General features: G+C 46.6%; 1 protein-coding gene across 3 annotated transcripts in view; it reads left to right on the forward strand.

Moving 5' to 3' along the window:
- LOC112232174 (protein WWC2) overlaps positions 1-22,997 on the forward strand; it is a 36,934-nt gene that overhangs the window by 6,697 nt on the left and 7,240 nt on the right. The window contains exons 2-15 of one of the 3 annotated variants that reach the window (XM_042329711.1): positions 2,118-2,227; positions 9,837-9,952; positions 10,145-10,232; positions 10,337-10,413; positions 11,173-11,252; positions 14,108-14,237; positions 14,491-14,619; positions 15,219-15,292; positions 17,325-17,567; positions 18,740-18,829; positions 19,195-19,874; positions 20,693-20,804; positions 22,626-22,712; positions 22,808-22,894. In XM_042329711.1, coding sequence (XP_042185645.1) covers positions 2,118-2,227; positions 9,837-9,952; positions 10,145-10,232; positions 10,337-10,413; positions 11,173-11,252; positions 14,108-14,237; positions 14,491-14,619; positions 15,219-15,292; positions 17,325-17,567; positions 18,740-18,829; positions 19,195-19,874; positions 20,693-20,804; positions 22,626-22,712; positions 22,808-22,894 — 2,103 coding nt within the window. Of the gene's footprint in view, positions 1-2,117; positions 2,228-9,836; positions 9,953-10,144; positions 10,233-10,336; positions 10,414-10,749; positions 10,850-11,172; positions 11,253-14,107; positions 14,238-14,490; positions 14,620-15,218; positions 15,293-17,324; positions 17,568-18,739; positions 18,830-19,194; positions 19,875-20,692; positions 20,805-22,625; positions 22,713-22,807; positions 22,895-22,997 lie in introns of those variants that run through there. The other 2 variants (XM_042329712.1, XM_042329713.1) reach the window with 2 other exon arrangements.

Below are 22,997 nucleotides of genomic sequence, written 5' to 3' on the forward strand. Positions count from 1 at the left end.
TCATTTTCCTGCCTCATGATGCCACCTATTTTGTGAAGTGCACCAGTCCCTCCTGCAGCAAAGCACCCCCACAACATGATGCTGCCACCCCCATGCTTCACGGTTGGGATGGTGTTCTTCGGCTTGCAAGCCCCCCCTTTTCTTCCAAACATAATGATGGTCATTATGGCCAAACAGTTCTATTTTTGTTTCATCAGACCAGAGGACATTTCTCCAAAAAGTACAATCTTTGTCCCCATGTGCAGTTGCAAACCATATTCTGGCTTTTTTATGGCGGGTTTGGAGCAGTGGCTTCTCCTTGGTGAGCGGCCTTTCAGGTTATGTCGATATAGGACTTGTGTTACTGTGGATATAGATACTTTGCACCTGTTTCCTCCAGCATCTTCACAAGGTCCTTTGCTGTTGTTCTGGGATTGATTTTCACATCAAAGTACATTCATCTCTAGGAGACAGAACGCGTCTCCTTCCTGAGCGGCATGACGGCTGCGTGGTCCCATGGTGTTTATACTTGCGTACTATTGTTTGTACAGATGAACGTGGTACCTTCAGGCGTTTGGAAATTTCTCCCAAGGATGAGCCAGACTCAGGTCTGGGCAGATTTCTTTTGATTTTCCCATGATGTCAAGCAAAGAGGTTTGAAGATAGGCCTTGAAATCCATCCACAGGTACACCTTCAATTGACTCAAATGATGTAAATTAGCCTATCAGAAGCTTCTAAAGCCATGACATCATTTTCTGGAATTTTCCAAGTTGTTTAAAGGCACAGTCAACTTAGTGTATGTAAACTTCTGACCCAATGGACTTCTGATATATTGAATTATAAGTGAAATAATCTGTCTGTAAACAATTCTTGGAAAAACTACTTGTGTCATGCACAAAGTAGATGTCCTAACCGACTTGCCAAAACTATAGTTCGTTAACAAGAAATTTGTGGAGTGGTTGAAAAACTAGTTTTAATGACTCCAGGAGGAGGGCGGTCCTTCCCTATCCTGTCACTTCAGTACGGCCTCTATTTTGACATTGCTTAGTGTCGCTGCTGACCTCACTGAGTTTTGTAGGAGTTTTGTATCCATTCGTTCTTCAGTTGAACAGCCACTCTGATGCTAAACTTAGTAGCATAGTAGTAACTGTAGATAATAGTCATAGTAGGCCAATACCTGTAGTAGGAGGACAGCAGACCAGTCCAGAGACTGGCTTCTAAGTTCAAAGGTCGTCGGTGGTGTACGGAGTGCGATAGTCGGCCGACCCAGCCGAGGGGACATACCAGGAATTCCGCCTGTCTAATTTTTAACTTTTACAGCCAAGAGGGAGCGTGCATACCAGACTGACAGCCGCCCAGGCCAGGAGAGATGGCCTGTGTGTGTGCACCTGTTTGTTAGCATTAGCGTTTGTGTGTCTTAGAGTGAGAGTGCACTGAATAAACACAGTGAAGTACACCGGGCGGCATGCTGGCTTGGCTTAAACTGCAAGTTAATACCCATTGCCCACATTCTTAGACTTATCCAATATAGACTATGTCCCAGTTTCTCAAACAGATTTTGGAGTTTCAAAGATACAACACATTCTTCCAAAACCGCTCCTTCCCTCTCACTCCTCCACCCATTCTCCACCCCCATCTTGTCATGACCCCGCCAGTGAACTTGGCTGTCTCTCATCTACTGTCTACATGGGCCAAGTCATCCAAGCTACCAGTGGAAAGGAGAGTGGGAACAATGTACAGGCAGCCACCCAGCCAGGCCTTGGGCAACGCATCCCAAATAGAAGGCACAGTGGTTTAGTGTCCCTTCTCTCTCCCTGTCTAGCCAGACTTCCCCCAGCCCACAGCCAGCCACACTGAGCTGAGTGAGTGGTACCACGATGCCAGTTTTAGACTTTGGTCCCTCAGGAATGTGTCACTGTTACTGCTGGATGCTCCAGTGTTGTTGTTTAGTGGCGTGTCTTTCTGAACTCTAGTTCCTAAGGTCACTATGACAGTCTAACCAGCCTTGTGTAAAAATAATTACTACGTCTTTTTATATGAATGAACCACCTGATGTAGTTTATAGATTGGTTACGATATGCACTAGCTTTACGTATGCACTAGCTTTACTAGCTTTACGTATGCTTTTCTCTCTCAGGTTGACGAAGCCCCTGTCGTTTGCGGACTGTGTGGGAGACGAGTTACCGTGGGGATGGGAGGCCTCATACGACCCTCAGATTGGCATCTACTACATCGACCACATCAACAGTAAGTTGACAGGTTTACCTCGGTGTTACCCCACTCATTAACATTATGTCTATGTCCAAACCATCTGGGCGATCCACTCGGGCAATCATTGATCTGTCCATCCTAAACAAAGGACCCCAGGCTATTTCATCCAAGATTCCGCCTCAGATGTTTTGGCAGGGGTATTCCGACACTGGATTTGATTTTCTCAAACACAACACAGAGAAATTAGTAGAACGGCAGAAACTGTAATGTAGATTTTGTTTGGTTTTCTTTCTCTGAATGATGTGTCTATAACGTCTGTTTCCAGCTCACACTCTCATACACGTAGATCCCCTGAACGCAGCTCACTCTCCAGATCCCAATCACCTGAATTCTGATCACCTGTTCACACACCTGTGTGTCATTATCACACACTATTTAGTTCAGTTCTTTGCACCTCATCATTGTGAGGTATTGTTTGTTTTTGACACACTTCTATTCAGAGCTCTGTTTATCCTGTGATTTACTCCTCCCGCCTCACTAACGACGCCTTTTGCCTATTCCCTGCCTGTACTCGGATTTCCTGTTAACTACCTATTGCCTGATCTCCCGGACAACGTTACTAGCCTTTTCCCTGCCTGTACTGTTGCCTTTTTGGACCCCCTGTGTATGACCTGCCTGCCCCTGGACCCAGCTACCTGCCTCCTCCTGTCTCCTCCTCCTCCTGTGGTCCTTTACATTGAACACCTGCTGCGCCCTGCGCTTGAAACCAGCTCTCTGTCTCCCTCGTGTTCATTACAGTATCGTTATTTAGAAGCTGAAAACCACTGGAACTTATTGTATTATTTCTAGTCAGAGTGCCATGTTTGATATTGATGAGATATTGATGAGTCGTACGATCATTCGCCAAGTGTCTCCATCGAATGAGGAGTGTATTATTTGTCTTGACTGAACTTTGAGAAATTAGTTAGTCTTTGCTCGCAAGTCTTTAACTGAGTTCTATGCTTTTCATTTGTCAAACTGTTTTCAACTGATATGTGCTAAATAACCCTAATCTGATGATATCCAGAGATATTATGAGTGTGATGGCAAGGATGTTGACTGCCAGCAGTCTTATCAGTGACATTAAGTAAGCTAAACATTTAGCAAACTCACAGATGTCATTCTAGGACAAGTATCAGGCCAAGATAATAAGCTATGTTGAATTTGTCAATATTGTCAGCAGATTGAGGTTGATATTAATATTGTCACCAAATTTTTCAAATGAATTGTACATATTGATATAGTGAGTGAGAATCTCCACTAAATGAAATGCGTTTGTGATTAGTCACGTTCATTTCTAAATGAGCAGATTAAATTCCACAGGAGCCCCGCCTGTCTTCTACTCCTCCCTTAGGAAAACACCTGCATTACCTGGGATTAAATAAACATACTTCTATTAACTCTATTCAATTCAATCAGACATTTGTTTTCTCCCAATGCAGATGGAATCCATTTCCCAAATGTTTTTCATTGTGCTGCCTGGCTGTAGCCCGCAGGGTTGAGGTGTGAGCTAGCTGCTGCTGTTGTTGTGTGGGGCCAGGGATTCTATTTATCTGTTGCACTCACAACACATTTCTACTGCGATTGTTTGTTGTTGTTTTGTCTAACACCGGTGGGTAAACAAATGCAGTCGGCTGTCAGTCAGGAGTGGATGATTGTGTGGAGACTCGGGGCTTAGCTTCGGTGTGTTAAGGCTGGCCCTCCTGTGGGTGTTTGGACACCGTGTATTCCTGCACTTCTGAGCTATAGTTTGAATCAGAGTTTGGCTTGTTGCATTGTATTTTTTATTTTTTTCATTTTGTCTAGTTGGTTTCACATTGGCGAATGTCAAACGAGCTAAAATGCCTAAACAAAACCACAAATAATTTGTTTATTGGAGATACATGCGTATGTTAAATCCATCTATGATTATGAAGAAGCATAACTTGTGTGTCCCAAACTTCATTTTACCTTCGCTTTGGTCTTCCAACAACATGCGGGAGGAAACAGCGCAATATCCCCTCTAACCGCAAGGTGAATAGGCTATATTCAGTAGCCTATGAGTGTTGTCACGATACCAGAATCTGGGCTTCCATACCAGGTTAAGTATCACGATTCTCGATACCATCACAATACCCAAACGACACCACTGCAAAAAAGAGAAGGCATATGAACCTGAGTCACAGAATGGCACTTGATCCAGACAGATGAACACCGCTACTGCTCTGTTCAATCGTTGGGCATCCTTTGAGTTCAATATCATGACATTTGCCTTTTAAAAAAAAGAATTAGTCAACATTTTTCAGAGACAGCCGTGCATGCATTAACGAATCAATCGATGTGACTTAGGTTGTAAAAACAAACTACATAACAACCTAATGGTAATTCCTTATTTGAATGGTACATCTCTCTTGATTTTAAATGGGTGAATCGAGATGTAGCCTTGGCCTATTCACACGGATGCATATAATCAATAGGAGTGTGTGCGTGCAGTGAGTTATTGAGCTCGTTTTGGCTGATTTTCATGGGAATACAGATGAACAGTCTTGTTTCCCTTCCATTATTATTTTAGTGTACTGATAAACAACATTCACATAGGAGTAGCTTATTTGCTAAAAGTGTGCGCTGTCTCTTTAACCAGTAATGAAGTCATTCAGAGGCAAGAAGGGGGCAGCCCGGAGTTAGTTCACTGAGGCAATAGACCATCTTTGGGTTGAGACGTGAGAGACCAATTAAGTGAATGAATAAAGTTTGGTGGCAATGAGCGTTAAAATCTTCATATTTTGCGTTATGGTTTGCATATTAAAACAAACAAAGCTGGAAGCTACTGGTGTCGTCATGCATTGTTCTAGCCTGTATGGACATTCTTTTGCGAACAGTAATGAACAGTTTCAACATTTCTACATGCCGTGTCGCATTATTCAGGTGTGTTCACTTCTGTGCAGCATGAGTGGGGAGCTAACATGATGCAGCCCAGACGCTTAGAGCAGGCTAAGTTGAGCACACACACTACTTTTGCTCTGTAAGGCTGCGCTGACAGAGTTGATCCGGGAGACGCATTCGACGGCCAGATGAAAGTTTATTTAAATTTTTTTACATCTAGTACTGAACCATTTTTCATGTTCTAGTATAGAAAAAGCACTGAACTAAGGAGGTAAATGCACCAGAGCTGGAAAAACCAATTTAGGTTGAAAGCCTCCTTTTTATAGAAGTGATACACTTTCCTTTCTCAGCAAACACCCCAATGACCGTTTGCCAATGCATATTTCATATCTAACTCAAGGCCATCAAACTCTCTTCACACTGAACCTCCCTTCACCTGTCTAGGCTGTATCCCAGATACCTGTGAGGTGAGTGGAGAATGTGGACTGATTGATAAGGGCCCACAGTCTATCCTCGTCAGGTGGTCTGGAAAACAAAAACTCCTGGCCCTAGTTGGGGCAAGACGGTGGGCAGGGGTAGCTAGGGGTTTAGTCTGGGTGGGTACCTACTTCTCCCTGCCCTGTCTGTCCCGTCCTAGCTTCTCCCTCCCTGCCCAGGCTGTCCCCCGCCCCGACAGGCCTCACTTCCTTATTATGTAAACCCTGCTGCTGCCCTGTGGCCTCCCTGCATTGTTGGAGTGGAGGGAGGGACGAGACGGGGGTTGATAAGGGTCTGTTATGTGTGGTGATTTGCCTTCTCTTATGTGGCGTAGATGGGCCCAGAGAAGAAGGGTTGCCTAACCTAGTGGGAACTTCCCTGACTTCACATAACCACTCAGCGAGTTGCTTTGTGTTCCCCCCTGGTCTTAGTGGAGGTCCTGTTGAAGTTTTGGGTTTATTATGCATAGAGGTAGACAGACACATGCTCTCCCTCACACTCTTATAAGCTCTCATAAAATGACATTGTAGGCTATAGGTGGACACGTGTGTGTCGGTCATTCGGTCAGATATTCAGTCACATCCTGAAAGTTGAGGTGGGTGTGTTCTACCCGTGCAGGCAGGAGTGTGCTGTCAGATACCAATGACGAAACAACAGACCGACTGTGTCAACACTGTCTATTGTGCTCTAGCCACTACCTCTTACCCTTTTAGGGTTGATCATCAGCATGTGGCTTTGTGTTCGCAAGTGTGTGTGTGTGTGTGAGGCTCAAATCATTTATCATATCATACAATGACTTATGTAGGACATCGATACAGTGTCTAGCCAACATGAAACAACACATTGATTCACAAGCTAATCGTTCGATTTATAGGGAACCGTTACCATCCTCGGAGTGCAAGAGCAACTCCCAACACTGACCACAAGTTATATAGCAGATCAGAAACAAAACATTACTTGGGGCCTAGCCGAGGATTATCCTACCCAGCAAACCTGGGAACATTCCCAGAACATTAGCGAAGATTCCCATTAAGTTCTAGTTAAGGTTTTATATAACATTAGGATGATAGCAAATTATTGTAATATTTTCTTATTTAATTTAAAACATATCTGTGGAATGTTCTAACATTTACTACAATGTTGTGGACAACATCTGTAACAACCACATTCCCCAAACGTTCTCATTGGGTTTCCAGGCAATGTAATAACACAATGTACCAGTGATGTTTTTCCAGCAAACCGAAATTTAGTCTGTGGAAGTTCCCAGAACATTCACTAGGTTGCGTCAAACATTTTCATAACACAGATCCAGTCGTGCTGATGGTTATACAATGTTTGTATAAAATATTTGTTTTTGTGTTATTAGAACATACGCCGCGAGCTAACAAATGTTCTGGGAACTTTCACATAACCAATTTTGGTTTGCTGGGTAGCCTACACCCTCAGCAGAAGAATACACAGGGCTGAGAGTTCCATAAAGAGAGACCGAGAGAGCGGGAGAGTGGAGACGGGCACTGACACAGTCACAAGCACGTAAACGCGCGCACACACAGTACACACACACACAAATCCTGATGTAGTGAAATCCGGTTATTCCTCATAGCAGCCAGTCTCTGCATTGCTGACATACTTAGTGTGGCATGGAGGGGGCCGTACTCTCAGTGTAGAGACTTGTTGTTTTCCACACAAAGGCTGTGTGTCTCCCAAATGGCATGCTATTCCCTATATAGTGCACTACTTTTGACCAAAGCCCTATGGGCCCTAAACTACATAGGGAATTGGGTGGCATTTGGGACACAGACAAAGTACAGTAAGGAATGAAGGATTAACCCTTTCCTGCCCTGCCACCGGACAGGGCTACCCCAGAAGAGCGGGTCAGAGACAAACAAAAAAGAGGGTAGAGAGAGTGAAAGAAGAGAGTAGTGTTGTGATTGATTCAGATGGATTGCTTCCTCTGCTCTCCCACTGTGCCTTTGTCTTTCCTCAAAACAACCCACTGTTAGATGTGGGTGTAGGCCTGCTTCATTTGCAGTATACAGTGACTTCAGAAAGTGTTCACACCCCTTGACTTTTTCAACATTCTGTTGCGTTAACAGCGTGAATTTAAAATGGATTCAATTTAAATGTGTCACTGGCCGACACAATACCACATAATGTCAGTGTAATTATTATTATTTCTTTTTTTACAAATTAATTTAAGAATGAAAAGCTGAAATGACTTGGGTCAATAAGAATTCAACCCCTTTGTTATGGCAAACCTAAATAAGTTCAGGAGTAAAAATTTGCTTAACAAGTCACATAATAACAGACTGTGTGCAATAATAGTGTTTAACGTGATTTTTTTTAACGACTACCCCATCTCCTATTATATGTAAGGTCGAGCAGTGAATTTCAAACACAGATTCAACCACTAAAACCAGGGAGGTTTTCCAATGCCTCGCAAAGAAGGGCACCTATTGGTAGATGGGTAAAGAAAATAAAAAAGCAAACATTGAATATCCATTTGAGCTTGTTATTAATTACACTTCGGATGGTGAATCAATGCACCCAGTCACTACAAAGATACAGGCGTCCTTCCTAACTCAGTTGCTGGAGAGGAAGGAAACCGCTTAGGGATGAGGCCAATAATGACTTTAAAACAGTTACAGAGTTTAATGGCTGTGATAGAACTCTGAGGATGGATCAACAACATTGTAGTTACTCCACAATACAAACCTAAATGACAGAGTGAAAAGAAAGAAGCCTGTACAGAAGAAAAAATATTCCAAAACATGAATCCTATTCGCAACAAGGCACTAAAGTAAAATGGCAACAAAAAAAATGTGCCAAAGAAATGAACCTTGTGTCCTGAATACAGAGCGTTATGTTTCAGACAACTCCAACACATCACTGAGTACTACTACATAATTTCAAGCATGGTGGTGGCTGCATCATGTTATGGGTATGCTTGCCTTCGGAAAGGATTAGGGAGTTTTTTTAGGATAAAAAGAAATGGAATAGAGCTAAGCACAGGCAAAATCTTAGAGGAAAACCTGGCTCAGTCTGCTTTCCAACAGGCACTGGGAGACAAATTCACCTTTCAGCAATAACCTAAAACACAGGGTTGCTTACTAAGATGACATTGAATGTTCCGGAGTGGCCTAGTTACAGTTTTGACAAATCGGCTTGAAAATCTATGTCATGACTTGAAATGGCAATGAACCAACTTGACAGGGCTTGAAGAATTTTTCAAATGATAATATTGTACAATCCAGGTGTGCAAAGCTCTTAGAGACGTACCCAGAAAGACTCATAGCTGTAATCGCTGCCAATGGGGATTCTAACATGTGGTATGTGGTATGAATACTTTTGGGATATTTTCATTCTCAGAAGATGTTGCAAAAATTTGTAGGAACATGTTTTCACTTAGTTTCTGAAGGCACGATGTTGGATGTTTTTATCAAAATGGGAGACAAATTGAGTGGGTTGTATCTGACCGGTGTCTGATGTGCTTAGAAGAAGATTAAAGGAATAGGAACATTGTGTAAAACACACAGTAAAATGCCAATGTTGTTAGTGTTGATTTTTTTGGGATAGGATTGACCTGATAAAAACGTCAACCAAGAGAAAATGTTCACGTAACTGACAAAATAAAGGAACACCAACATAGTGTCTTAATAGGACGTTGGGCCACCACGGGTCTCCAGAACAGTTTTAATGGGCCTTGGCTTAGATTCTACAAGTGTCTGTAACTCTATAAGAGGGATGCGACACCATTCTTCCACGAGAAATTCCATAATTTGGTGTTTTGTTGATAGTGCTGGAAAACGCTGACTCAGGTGCCGCTCCAGAATATCCCATAAGTGTTCCATTGTGTTGAGATCTGGTGACTGAGACGGCCATGGCATAGGGTTTACATTTTTTTTTTATGCTCATCCAACCATTCAGTGACCACTCGTGCCCTGTGGATGAGGGCATTGTCATCCTATGGGGCCAAAATAATAGCCTGCGGAGCATTTTTATACATGATCCTAAGCGTGATGGGATATTCATTGCTTAATTAACTCAGGAACCCCACGTGTGTGGAACTCCATGCTTACAATATACTTTGTATCCCTCATTTACTCAAGTGTTTCCATTACTTTGGCAGTTACCTGTATATCTGAATCAGTGTTCTGGCGTGCTGTAGCTGTATGACACAAAAGGAGGCTACAAATAAAGTATTGTCATCACCATCATCATTGTTTGTTTATGGGAGTAGATCTCATTGACATTCTCCCCTCTCTAGAGAGTACCCAGCTAGAGGACCCCCGGGCAGAGTGGAGGAAGGATCAGGAGAGGATGTTGAAGGAGTACCTGACAGTAGCCCAGGATGCCCTGGTCACCCAGAAAGAGCTGTACCAGGTGAAATGGATGGATGAGTGAATGCATGGAAGGATATATGGATGGATTGATGGGTAAATAAAATGACAATGGATGGATGGATGGGTGGGTGAAAGGATGAATGAATGAATTAACAAATAGAATGAGGGAATGGATGAACAAAGGACCGTATGAATGAACAAGACTTATTTCCGTTGTGATCTTCGATACCAGGTCAAAGAGCAGCGGCTGGCCTTGGCCCTGGATCAGTACACACGCCTCAACGACGCATACAAGGACAAGTCCAGCTCACGCACCAGCCGTGAGTAGTGAACCTAACCCGAACCTAGTTCTCAACCAATTGTCACACACAAGTGTGTTTTGTCCTTCACACACTAACGGTCCAGATGGCTCTCTCTCCTCCAGTGTTCTCGGGGTCTTCGTCCAGCACTAAGTATGACCCTGATATCCTCAAGGCTGAGATCTCCACCACCAAAGTCAGGGTAAGGTGCATCTCTTTCTTTCTCTCGCTCTCTCTCACTCACTCACCTCTTCTCAACTTATTTTGTTGTATTTTATCCACTTTCTCTCCACAATTTTGATATGGTCTCATCGCTGCAACTCCCCAACGGGCTCAGGAGGCCGAGGTCGAGTCATGCGTCCTCCGAAACGTGACCCGCCAAACCGCGCTTCTTAACACCTGCCCGCTTAACCCGGAAGCCAGCAGCACCAATGTGTCGGAGGAACACGTTCAACTGATGAACGAAGTCAGCCTGCAGGCTCCCGGCCCGCCACAAGGAGTCACTAGAGCACAATGACCCAAGTAAAGCCCCCCGGCCAAACCCTCTCCTTAACCCAGATGACGCTGGAACAATTGTGCGCCACACTATGGGACTCCCGAACATGGCCGGTTGTGACGCAGACTGGGATCGAATCTGGGTCTGTAGTGATGCCTCAAGCACTGCGATGCAGTGCCTTAGACCGCTGCGCCACTCGGGAGGGCAACTAGTGTCTTCTTGACCGTCTATCTCGTTCTCACTTTTCTTTCTTTTTCTCGTTCTCTCTCGCACTCTCTTTCTCTCTCTCTCTGTCTCTCAGTCTCTTTCTCTCAATTCAATTCAAAGGGGCTTTATTGGCATGGAAACGTATGTTTACATTGCCAAAGCAAGTGAAAAAAACAAGAAACAAAACACCTCTCTTCTCAATGAAAGTGCATTCCTCTATGTCTCTGCTAATGCCTCTGTCTCTGTCCGCTACTGTAGGTGAATAAGCTGAAGAGAGAGCTCTCCCAGATGAAACAGGAGCTCATCTACAAAGAACAAGGCTTTGAAACCTTGCAGCAGTAAGTCCCCTTTTCATATTGATCACACACCTGTCTGTATTAAATGCACGCGCACACACACACACACCTGTGTATTGTATGCTGCTCTGTGAAAGTTGTGATTTTACAGCTTTAGTGTTACATGTCTATTGGACTTGATAGTGCCTGAGGGCGGTCATAAAACAGTTTGATTACAGATGTAGGAGCTTCATTTCATCACTTTGGTGCAGGAGCACTTTCCTGCAATGCAGGACATTTAAAACTGCAAAAATTGCCATTAATTATATTCCACATAATATTTCACTATTCCGTTACTGCAGGATTATTTTCCTGCTGTAGCAAACTGGCTCAAATTAAGATCCAACATGTGTAGGAACCACTGTATAGGATTATTTGAGAGAGCCGCTACAATCTATAAATAGGAATTCACATTCATAGAGAGCGAGAGAATGAGATTGGAGGAAAAGAGAGGGGGAGAGAATGACCATGAGATGGGGGAGAGAGAGGATGACTATGAGATAGGAGGGGGGAGAGAGGATGACCATGAGATGGGAGGTAAAGAGAGAGAGAGAATGACCATGAGATGGGAGGTAAAGAGAGAGCGAAAGAGAGAATGACCATGAGATGGGAGGTAAAGAGAGACCATGAGATAGGAGAGAGAGAGAGAATGACCATGAGATAGGTGGTAAAGAGAGAGAATGACCATGAGATAGGTGGTAAAGAGAGAGAATGACCATGAGATAGGAGGTAAAAAGAGAATGACTATAGGAGAGAGAGAGACCATGAGATAGGAGGTAAAAAGAGAATGACTATAGGAGAGAGAGAGACCATGAGATAGGAGGTAAAGAGAGAGAGAGAGAATGACCATGAGATGGGAGGTAAAGAGAGAATGACCAGGAGATGGGAGGTAAAGAGAGAATGACCAGGAGATAATGACCAGGAGATAGGAGGTAAAGAGAGAATGACCAGGAGATAGGAGGTAAAGAGAGACCATGAGATAGGAGAGAGAGAGAGAATGACCATGAGATAGGTGGTAAAGAGAGAGAATGACCATGAGATAGGTGGTAAAGAGAGAGAATGACCATGAGATAGGAGGTAAAAAGAGAATGACTATAGGAGAGAGAGAGACCATGAGATAGGAGGTAAAGAGAGAGAGAGAGAATGACCATGAGATGGGAGGTAAAGAGAGAATGACCAGGAGATGGGAGGTAAAGAGAGAATGACCAGGAGATAGGAGGTAAAGAGAGAATGACCAGGAGATAGGAGGTAAAGAGAGAATGACCAGGAGAGAGAGAGACCAGGAGATAATGACCAGGAGATGGGAGGTAAAGAGAGAATGACCAGGAGATGGGAGGTAAAGAGAGAATGACCAGGAGAGGGGAGAGAGCGAATGAAGGGGGAAGAGGGTATGATAGGAGAGACAGAAAGTAAGAGGTGAGAGAGAGAGAGGGGGGGGTTTTGTTGCTCACATGGCAGGCTCTGGATTAAGCCCTGTCCAAAGCAGCCACTTTTTATTACAATAATTGAAACAATGAAGCATTGTCGTTCACCCTCCACACACACTCCATCCGCTCAGGAGGCACACACAATAAAGGAAAAGAGTGAAAAGGGGGCAGGAACACACACACACACAAACTGCACATTAGGAAGGTCAGAAATCACGCATGGCAGCTTAACAAAGGTTGCTTGTTATGTCATTTTGTCGTACTATGCTGTTAGACAAACACTCAACAGAGCTAGCACTACCGTTCAAAAGTTTGGGGTCACTTAGAAATGTCCTTGTTTTTGAAAGAAAAGCCATTTTTTTTGTCCATTTTAAAAGAACATCAAATTGATCAGAAATACAGTGTAGACATTGTTAATATTGTAAATGACTATTGCAGCTGGAAACAGCTGATTTAAAAAAAAATGGAATATCTACATAGTCGTACAGAGGCCCATTATCAGCAACTATCACTACTGTGTTCCAATGGCATGTTGTGTTAGCTAATTCAAGTTTATTTTAAAAGGCTAATTGATCATTAGAAAACCTTTTAGCATGTTAGGACAGCTGAAAACAGTTTACCTGATTTTAAAGAAGCAATAAAACTGGCCTTCTTTAGACTAGTTGAGTATCTGGAGCATCAGCATTTATGGGTTTGATTACAGGCTCAAAATGGCCAGAAACAAAGTACTTTCTTCTGAAACTCGTCAGTCTATTCTTGTTCTGAGACATGAAGGCTATTTCATGCGAGAAATTGCCAAGAAACTGAAGATCTCATACAACGCTGTGTACTACTCCCTTCACAGAACAGTGCAAATGGGCTCTAACCAGACTAGAAAGAGGAGTGGGAGGCCCCGGTGCACAACTGAGCAAGAGGACAGAGTGTCTAGTTTGAGAAACAGACGCCTCATAAGTCCTCGACTGGCAGCTTCATTAAATAGTAGCCGCAAAACACTAGTCTCTACGTCAACAGTGAAGAGGCGACTCCGGGATGCTGGCCTTCTAGGCAGAAAAAGCCATATCTCAGACTGGCCAATAAAAAGAAAAGATTAAGATGGGCAAAAGAACACAGTCACTGTACAGAGGAACTCTGACAAGATGGCCAGCAACATTAACAATGTCTACACTGTATTTCTGATCAATTTTATGTTATTTTAAATGGACAAAAAATGTTGCTTTTCTTTCAAAATCAAACAAGTGACCCCAAACTTTTGAACGGTAGAGTGTATCTGCCCTTTAACACCCATATAGATATCGATGTGTTCACATTCAAATTGATCTATGCAGAATCCAGATCATTGAATATTCTGATATTTGTGAACAAACCTTTTCTCTCTTTGGTGTTTTATTTTTGTATTTAATTTGTATGTGTGTGTGCTCTCCCTTTTTGCAGGATCGACCAAAAACTGTGTGGCGAGCAGAGTGGATACCGTCTGAAGGAGGCCAAAGCCATCGTGACGGAGCTCAAGTCTCTCCGCAGGGCCATCAGCTCTGGAGAGAAGGAGAAACAGGACCTCATGCAGGTATGTGTGTGTGTGGGAAATAGTTTTGGTCTGTGTGTGGGTTCCTATATCTGCTTTTTGAGAGCTCCTGGCAAGGTCAAGTTCATTAGGCACCCAAAAGAAGGAAACCGACTGAAACAGGAAGGGACTGGCTGAACTTATCCGATTTTGAAATGCTAATTTTTCGTTTTCTGTTTTTGGTATGGTGTGCCTTTTCAACCCTGAACTTCCCTCTAGAGTCTAGACCCACTCCATGTTCTCCTCTCTCCCATAGTCTCTGGCTAAGCTAAAGGGAAGGTTCCACACGGAACACAACATGGGCCGTTCGGAACCAGACCTCCGGAACCCAGTGGGCTCCAGACAGACGCTTGAAGCCGGCTCCCAGACAGACGTCTCTGGAGAGGTGAGCACCACCTCTCATTCTCTCCTCTCTTTCACTCTCTCTCACTTTCTCTCCCCTTATTCTCTCCAACTCTATCTTACTCTCACTCAACAATTTGTCACCCCCCCCTCTCCATCTTTCTCTCCTCTCCTTTTCTCGCTTTCTCTACTCTCTCTCTCCCATGCCCCTCCTTTGTCTTAATAAAATGCCTGTGTGTTGCTGAGAGGAATGTCCCCGCCCCCTGTCTGTGGGCCTTCCCTAGTGGGACTGGATTCCTCTGCACACACACACACACACACACACACACACACACACACACAAGATTCCTCTGGTTCCTCAGAGCAGATGATAGCTGCCAGGGGCCCAGCCAGGCAGACTGGGCTCAGGGTTAGAGGTAGAGAGGCAAAGCTGCTTACTACACTGGGGATTTTCTCCCTCCCTACACACACACACAGTGAGACCTTCACCAATGGAATGCTAAATGGAGGGAGGGCAGAACGAGGGATGGAGATGTGGAGGTCTCTCTAATGATATTAAACCCAGTCACTTGAACTTGAAGCAGGTACATGTGATGTTTTTTGTTCTCTCTCTATCTCGCTCGTTCTCCCTCCGTTTCTCAGGCTGGTTTGAGGAGCAGGTCATCCTTGGCTGAGAAGGTTAGACTTAGTCTCCAATATGAAGAGGCCAAAAGAAGGTAATCTCTCTTCTTTCTTTTTTTACTGCAGAGATTCCTTATGTTAATATGCATATCACCTGACCACAGAACTGCAACAGTAAACTCAACTCAATAGAGATGGATAGAGGGCGTACTAACCAGAAAGCCTGTTTTAGCATGGGCCTTAGATCACGTTAGCATGGGCCTTAGATCACGTTAGCATGGGCCTTAGATCACGTTAGCATGGGCCTTAGATCACGTTAGCATGGGCCTTAGATCACGTTAGCATGGGCCTTAGATCACGTTAGCATGGGCCTTAGATCACGTTAGCATGGGCCTTAGATCACGTTAGCATGGGCCTTAGGTCACGTTAGCATGGGCCTTCGGTCACGTTAGCATGGGCCTTCGGTCACGTGTTAGCATGGGCCTTCGGTCACGTGTTAGCATGGGCCTTCGGTCACGTGTTAGCATGGGCCTTCGGTCACGTGTTAGCATGGGCCTTCGGTCACGTGTTAGCATGGGCCTTCGGTCACGTGTTAGCATGGGCCTTCGGTCACGTGTTAGCATGGGCCTTCGGTCACGTGTTAGCATGGGCCTTCGGTCACGTGTTAGCATGGGCCTTCGGTCACGTGTTAGCATGGGCCTTCGGTCACGTGTTAGCATGGGCCTTCGGTCACGTGTTAGCATGGGCCTTCGGTCACGTGTTAGCATGGGCCATCGGTCACGTGTTAGCATGGGCCTTCGGTCACGTGTTAGCATGGGCCTTCGGTCACGTGTTAGCATGGGCCTTCGGTCACGTGTTAGCATGGGCCTTCGGTCACGTGTTAGCATGGGCCTTCGGTCACGTGTTAGCATGGGCCTTCGGTCACGTGTTAGCATGGGCCTTCGGTCACGTGTTAGCATGGGCCTTCGGTCACGTGTTAGCATGGGCCTTCGGTCACGTGTTAGCATGGGCCTTCGGTCACGTGTTAGCATGGGCCTTCGGTCACGTGTTAGCATGGGCCTTCGGTCACGTGTTAGCATGGGCCTTCGGTCACGTGTTAGCATGGGCCTTCGGTCACGTGTTAGCATGGGCCTTCGGTCACGTGTTAGCATGGGCCTTCGGTCACGTGTTAGCATGGGCCTTCGGTCACGTGTTAGCATGGGCCTTCGGTCACGTGTTAGCATGGGCCTTCGGTCACGTGTTAGCATGGGCCTTAGAGCCCAACTGATCTGACTTCAGATCAGAGCAATTAAGGGTCCATGTCCAGCCATTAAATGGTTATGCATTATCAGTCACAGGCTGTGACCTGGATGGCTGTCAGTTTCACACATTAGCGATGTGATCTGTGACCACCGTGGGCAGTTTTAGGCTCAGTGAATAAAAGGCAGGTAAACCCCTCCCCTTATGGACGGTAAATCCCTGACATTTGGGCTTTGAAACGTTTTTCTAATCCACCGGTATAGAACAGGTGTTTGTACAGAGAGCCGGCGGTGGAGTGTGGCAGCGTGACAACTCCCCTGTTACCCCTCCTCCTTTCGTAGATGTGGGCTTGCTGCTGGCTTTAGACCCCTAGGAGTGTGTGCCAGGAGAAAGGAGTTCAAGACGAGCATTTTCACTGCGTTCCCTTATGAGCGTGAATGTGTTTTTATACAGGGGTTCAAATAGACCACATGGCCAAAAGTATGTGGACAGATTCTTGAAAAATCGTGGGCATTACTATGGAGTTGGTCCCCCTTTGCTGCTATAACAGCCTCCACTCTTCTGGGAAGGCTTTCCACTAGATGTTGGAACATTGCTGCGGGGACTTGCTTCCATTCAGCCACAAGAGCATTAGTGAGGTCGGGCACTGATGTTGGGCGATTAGGCCTGGCTCACAGTCGGCGTTCCAATTCATCCCAAAGGTGTTCGATGGGGTTGAGGTCAGGGCTTTGTGCAGGCCACTCAAGTTGTCTATGGAGATTGCATGGCTGTGTACTCGATTTTATACACTTTGGCTGAAATAGACAAATCCACTAATTTGAAGGGGTGTCCACATACTTTTAGTGTATATAGCATCACTACCCTCTGTTTCTCTCCTTCCTCCCACAGTATGGCCAACGTGCAGGTGGAGCTGGCCAAGCTGGAGAGCGAGGCGTGGCCGGGGGCGGTGGACGTGGAGCGGGAACGTCTCCTCCTTGTCTCGGAGAAGGAGGAGCTCCTCAAGGAGCTGCAGTTCGTGTCGCCACGGCGACGCACCCCGCAGGACCTCCAACGTCTGGAGGCCCAGAGGCTCCAGCTGGAGCAGGACCTGCAGGCCGTCAGGAACACCCCCAGCCACGCCCTGGCCCAGAGGTGAGACCCACAATCCCCGGCACCTTCCCTTTAAAAACCCGGTAGTTGCCTCGCAGCTATACTCGTAGCCGTGCAGTTCCAGACGTTTAGACAGAGGGAAGTCTAAAAAGTCCCCCGGACGTAGGCGATACGTGAGGTTGTGTGTATGTCGTGTTTGTGTGAGTTCCTCGTTGACGTCCAACAGATAACAAACTAATTGATTTGCCCGCCCACACGGTTTACGGCCTTTTGTTTACCTAATGAACGACGCCAACGTTCCAAAGGGTAAACACTGTAAGGTGCCTTTAATTACCGTTCATTAGCATACCGATTGTTACTCACCCACACACTGAACACACACACACACTGTGTGGTAATTGTCTTGTTTTGGATACAGAATGTGTCGCTGCAACATCGCGTCACATTAGACGGCAGAGCGACAGCCGTAATTGGAAACATGGCGCTTGTATGGGTTGTAATTGTAATTACATATTGTCACAGACACACACACACACTACATTTGAAGAAGCCCTATAATTGTGTCTTGAGCTAATTAGGCTCTGTGTAATTGCTCGATCAATGAAGACAGTAATTAAGGTTAGTGTTCTTGAAGCTTAGTTAGTAGAATAGAGGGGATTCCTACCAGAGGGAAGGGGGCATGTTGTCTATTTAGTATTTATTAGACCAAGAAGTCTCATTGAGGTCAGAAGAACACTTTCCCAAAGGAAAGTGTTCTGTATTCTGTCCCAGACTTGGACATGTGTTCTGTCCCGGACTTGGACATGTGTTCTGTCCCGGACTTGGACATGTGTTCTGTCCCGGACTTGGACATGTGTTCTGTCCCCTTGGACATGTGTTCTGACTGTCCCGGACTTGGACATGTGTTCTGTCCCGGACTTGGACATGTGTTCTGTCCCGGACTTGGACATGTGTTCTGTCCCGGACTTGGACATGTGTTCTGTCCCTGGACTTGGACATGTGTTCTGTCCCGGACTTGGACATGTGTTCTGTCCCAGACTTGGACATGTGTTCTGTCCCGGACCTGGACATGTGTTCTGTCCCGGACCTGGACATGTGTTCTGTCCCAGACTTGGACATGTGTTCTGTCCCAGACTTGGACATGTGTTCTGTCCCAGACTTGGACATGTGTTCTGTCCCAGACATGTTGTACCAGTAATGATTTGTCTCTCTAGGTTGAAGGTGCAGGAGAGGAGACGAGTCCTGGTGCAGAGACTGGAGGAATCAACCAGACTGACCACACTGCTCCACTCTCAGCTCAAGAGGTGTGTGTGTGTGTGTGTGCCTGTGTATCCGTGCACTTCAAGCTTGTATACCTATACACAAACACACTCTTGCACTAAGGCTGCGGTTACACAGGCAGCCCAATTCTGATATTTTTTCACTAATTGACCTTTTGACCAATCATATCAGCTCTGAAAAATATCTGATTTGAAAAGATCTGATGTGATTGGTCCAAAGACCATTTAGTGGCAAAAAAAGATCAGCATTGGGCTGCCTGTCTAAACTCAGCCAAAGTGTTCCTCCAATACACATACATACAGTTGCAGTAAGTGAAACGTTGCTGGTTGAGGTGCTTGTTCATGGTGCGTGTTGGCTGTGTGTGTCATGTGTGTTCTCTCCCTTACAGTTTGTCGGCCAGTACCCTGTCCGTCTCATCAGGCAGCAGCCTGGGTTCTCTGGCCTCCAGCCGTGGCTCCCTCAACGCATCCTCCTCCCGCGGCTCCCTCAACTCCCTCTCCTCCGGAGACCTCTACTACACCCCCGCAGAACCCCCCTCTCCCCTGGACCTGGACTACCAGTGTAAACTGGACCTGCTCCTCCAGGAGCCCTTGACCCCCTCTGGTATAACCTACAGGCGGGGAGACCCCCCAGGAATTATCACCACCATCCACGAACACGAGGTGGAGAACTCACACCCACACAACACGTCGCTTCACACACACGCTGTTGGAACCGGTACCAACGACCTGGTCCCATTAGCGCCGCTGGTTGCGGTGTCCTCGAAGCCGGCCGAGCCGTCCAAGTCGGTGACGTCGCTTTCCTCGAGGTCGTCGTTGTCTTCTCTCTCGCCGCCGGGCTCGCCGCTAGTGCTGGAGGGGGTCGGTGCGTTCCCGTCGGCGGGCCCACAGGACTTTGGGGACGGCGACGTCGGTCTGGTGGTGTCGGACTTTGGCGGTCTCAGCCTGGGATTCTACGACGGCCAGGGGATGGGGATGTTTGAGCCGGAGACGGGGGAGAGGGACAGAGGAGGGGAGGGGGGGAGGGAAGGTAGAGGGGCACTGGCCACCCTCAGAGAGAGAGTCACAGGTGAGACGTTTGCTCTGTTCAAATTCTTCTTCTTTTTTGTGAACAATTGTTAATTTATTGGGTCACAAGGGCAATATAATCATATTACACCACCCCCCCTCTTTTTTTTGTACTTACACAATTCCAAGCATACCCCTGGCGGCCCCACCCTATCCCGAACCTTGGACAACCCATAATATATATTTATTTGAATCAAATTAGAATAAACAACCTGTACTACATTAGAATATTCACACAGTCATTTACTGATACAACACCGTCAAGTAAACATTTGACATCACACACCGACATCTTATCCAACAGTTTAGAGATTTCTGAGGCGGCTACTTTCCGTGTTTCCAGAGAGCGAGAACGGGCTTTATTCATACGGGAAATGATTCCTTCCTTCCTCCCTTCATTGGAATTTACCACGGATTAGAAATGCCTTGCGCTGCATGGCGCAACGCTGCCACCTAGCAGCTCAAAATGGAGCTGCACTGAAACAGTCCTCCAGTTCCCCCGAACAGCACACATTTGTATTGTAGCCCCGAACCAATACTCTGCATTCAACTCAAGGGCTTGATGATTAGTCGACAAGTTGCGTCAGGTGTGCTTGTCCAGAGTTCCAGCTAAAAGGTGCACTGGTGGAGGGACTGGAGGCTCCCATCGCACCTTTGGATGTGTCTCGTAAATATACCAAAACACTTTTCTGGATTAATGAATTTTTCTCGAGTACTATGCAAGCAGAGCAGCAGCCCCCCCCCGCCCCCCGCCCCGGCATATCAACTGTGGTGTCTTATTTCAGTTGTACTTCATGTCTTCGTCTGTGTTGTTGTCAGACGTGGACCTCCAGAGGCCGGGGGAGGACAGGCCCACCTGTGTGTCAGCAGCCGTGTCAGACGAGTCCGTGGCCGGGGACAGTGGGGTGTACGAGGCCTCTAATGTCAAACGGTGGGTCACACTCACTTCCCGCTCTTTTCATTATTTCGATCGATCGGTCGCACACTCTCTCTCGCTCTTCAGTACTCTCCATCCCTCCCTTCCCCCGTGCCTTTCATTTTCAACCTCTGCCCCCTTCGTTCTCAACCTCTTCCCCTCTCTCCATCCCTCTCTCATTTATCTTGCGGTACTGCTGTTCCCAATAGTGTTGGTCCACTCAAAGGGTCACGATGGGTCTTTTTAACCTCCTCTTCCTCTCCCCTTCTTCCATTTAACCCAACGCCTGCGATGTTTGGCGCAAGCTGTGATGAGAGAACCACAAGACCTCAATTAAAACAGACCACCAAACTGAAGGCTCCTCAACACACACACACACACAATTAGCTTCGTCTCACGTGTATCACACAGTCGGAGACAGAGCTGCATCTGCTCTTTAATGACTGAATGGAAGAAGCCCTGTCTGTTTGTCAAACGTGAGAGATGTTTGAGATGCTGACACGCAGAGTTCTGTTGCCCAGTTGTGTCTTCCTAATTAGTGCATGGGCTCGGTTGCCCAGTTTGGCTTTTCGTGATTAGACTGGCCTCATTGATGTCTGTTTTTCCCACTAAAACGGCTCAAATGGTTAAACTCTTTCATCATCTCTTGCCCCCTAAAGGGGGGGGGGTTTGATGCTGATCCCTTCAACCAGTGTGGTGTGGACTCTATCTCTCTCAGCTAGCGTTCTCCCTCCTTCTCTTGCTCCCTTTTTCTCTTTCTTTCTTCCTCTCACTTGCTTTCTCTCTGCTTGCTCTCTTTTTTTTCTTTCTCTCTTTCATACCCTCTTCTCCTCCTGTCCTCCCTTGCTCTCCCCTTGATTTGATTTAAATTAGACGATGAGCCAAGGACACCCTTTCTTGCTCTCACTCTGAAATGTGTCTCTCTCTTCTGCCTCTCTCCTGCCTCCCTCCTGTCTCTCTCCTCTGCCTCCCTCCCTCCTCCTCTGCCTCCCTCCTGTCTCTCTCCTCTGCCTCCCTCCTGTCTCTCTCCTCTGCCTCCCTCCTGTCTCTCTCCTCTGCCTCCCTCCTGTCTCTCTCCTCTGCCTCCCTCCTGTCTCTCTCCTCTGCCTCCCTCCTGTCTCTCTCCTCTGCCTCCCTCCTGTCTCTCTCTCTGCCTCCCTCCTGCCTCCCTCCTGTCTCTCTTCTCTGCCTCCTCCTGCCTCTGCCTCCTGTCTCTCTTCTCTGCCTCCCTCCTGTCTCTCTTCTCTGCCTCCCTCCTGTCTCTCTTCTCTGCCTCCCTCCTGTCTCTCTTCTCTGCCTCCCTCCTGTCTCTCTCTGCCTCCCTCCTGTCTCTCTTCTCTGCCTCCCTCCTGTCTCTTCTCTGCCTCCCTCCTGTCTCTCTTCTCTGCCTCCCTCCTGTCTCTCTTCTCTGCCTCCCTCCTGTCTCTCTTCTCTGCCTCCCTCCTGTCTCTCTTCTCTGCCTCCCTCCTCGCTCTTCTCTGCCTCCCTCCTGTCTCTTCTCTGCCTCCCTCCTCTGCCTCCCTCCCTCCCTGCCTCCCTCCTGTCTCTCCTCTGCCTCCCTCCTGTCTCCTCTGCCTCCCTCCTGTCTGCCTCCCTCTGTCTCTCTCCTCTGCCTCCCTCCTCGCTCTCCTCTGCCTCCCTCCTGTCTCTCTCCTCTGCCTCCCTCCCTGTCTCTCTCCTCTCTGTCTCTCTCCTCTGCCTCCCTCCTGTCTCTCTCCTCTGCCTCCCTCCTGTCTCTCTTCTCTGCCTCCCTCCTGTCTCTCTTCTCTGCCTCCCTCCTGTCTCTCTTCTCTTCTTCTATTTTTGATTGGTAATAATAAAAACCTGCTGTGTTAGTAGGTCAATGGAGTCTGATGAAGCGGTGGTCTACCTGGAGGACGAGCCTGTCCTTCCTGAGTCTGCCCAGGTCCAGATAGGCCTGAAGTAAGACTACATACACACACATTAAGCTACGCAGTGTCTATTACTCCATCCTGCCCTGTTGTCGGACAACTGAAAGATAGTGTTGTTGTTTACAGATATGATGCTGCCAACTCCAGTTTTGTCATGGTGATCATGCAGCTGCAAAACCCTGCTGCCCTGTCAGTCCCCTCCACTACCAGAGTGTGAGTTTTCACCCACTCACTCGTTCATTTATTCATTCATTCCATCTTTCATTCATTCGTATATCCGTATATGTGTACTAACTAGACTCTGTCAGTGTTGCGT

This window comes from Oncorhynchus tshawytscha, linkage group LG11 (assembly GCF_018296145.1).
Source record: "Oncorhynchus tshawytscha isolate Ot180627B linkage group LG11, Otsh_v2.0, whole genome shotgun sequence".
NCBI classification, from domain to species: domain Eukaryota; kingdom Metazoa; phylum Chordata; class Actinopteri; order Salmoniformes; family Salmonidae; genus Oncorhynchus; species Oncorhynchus tshawytscha.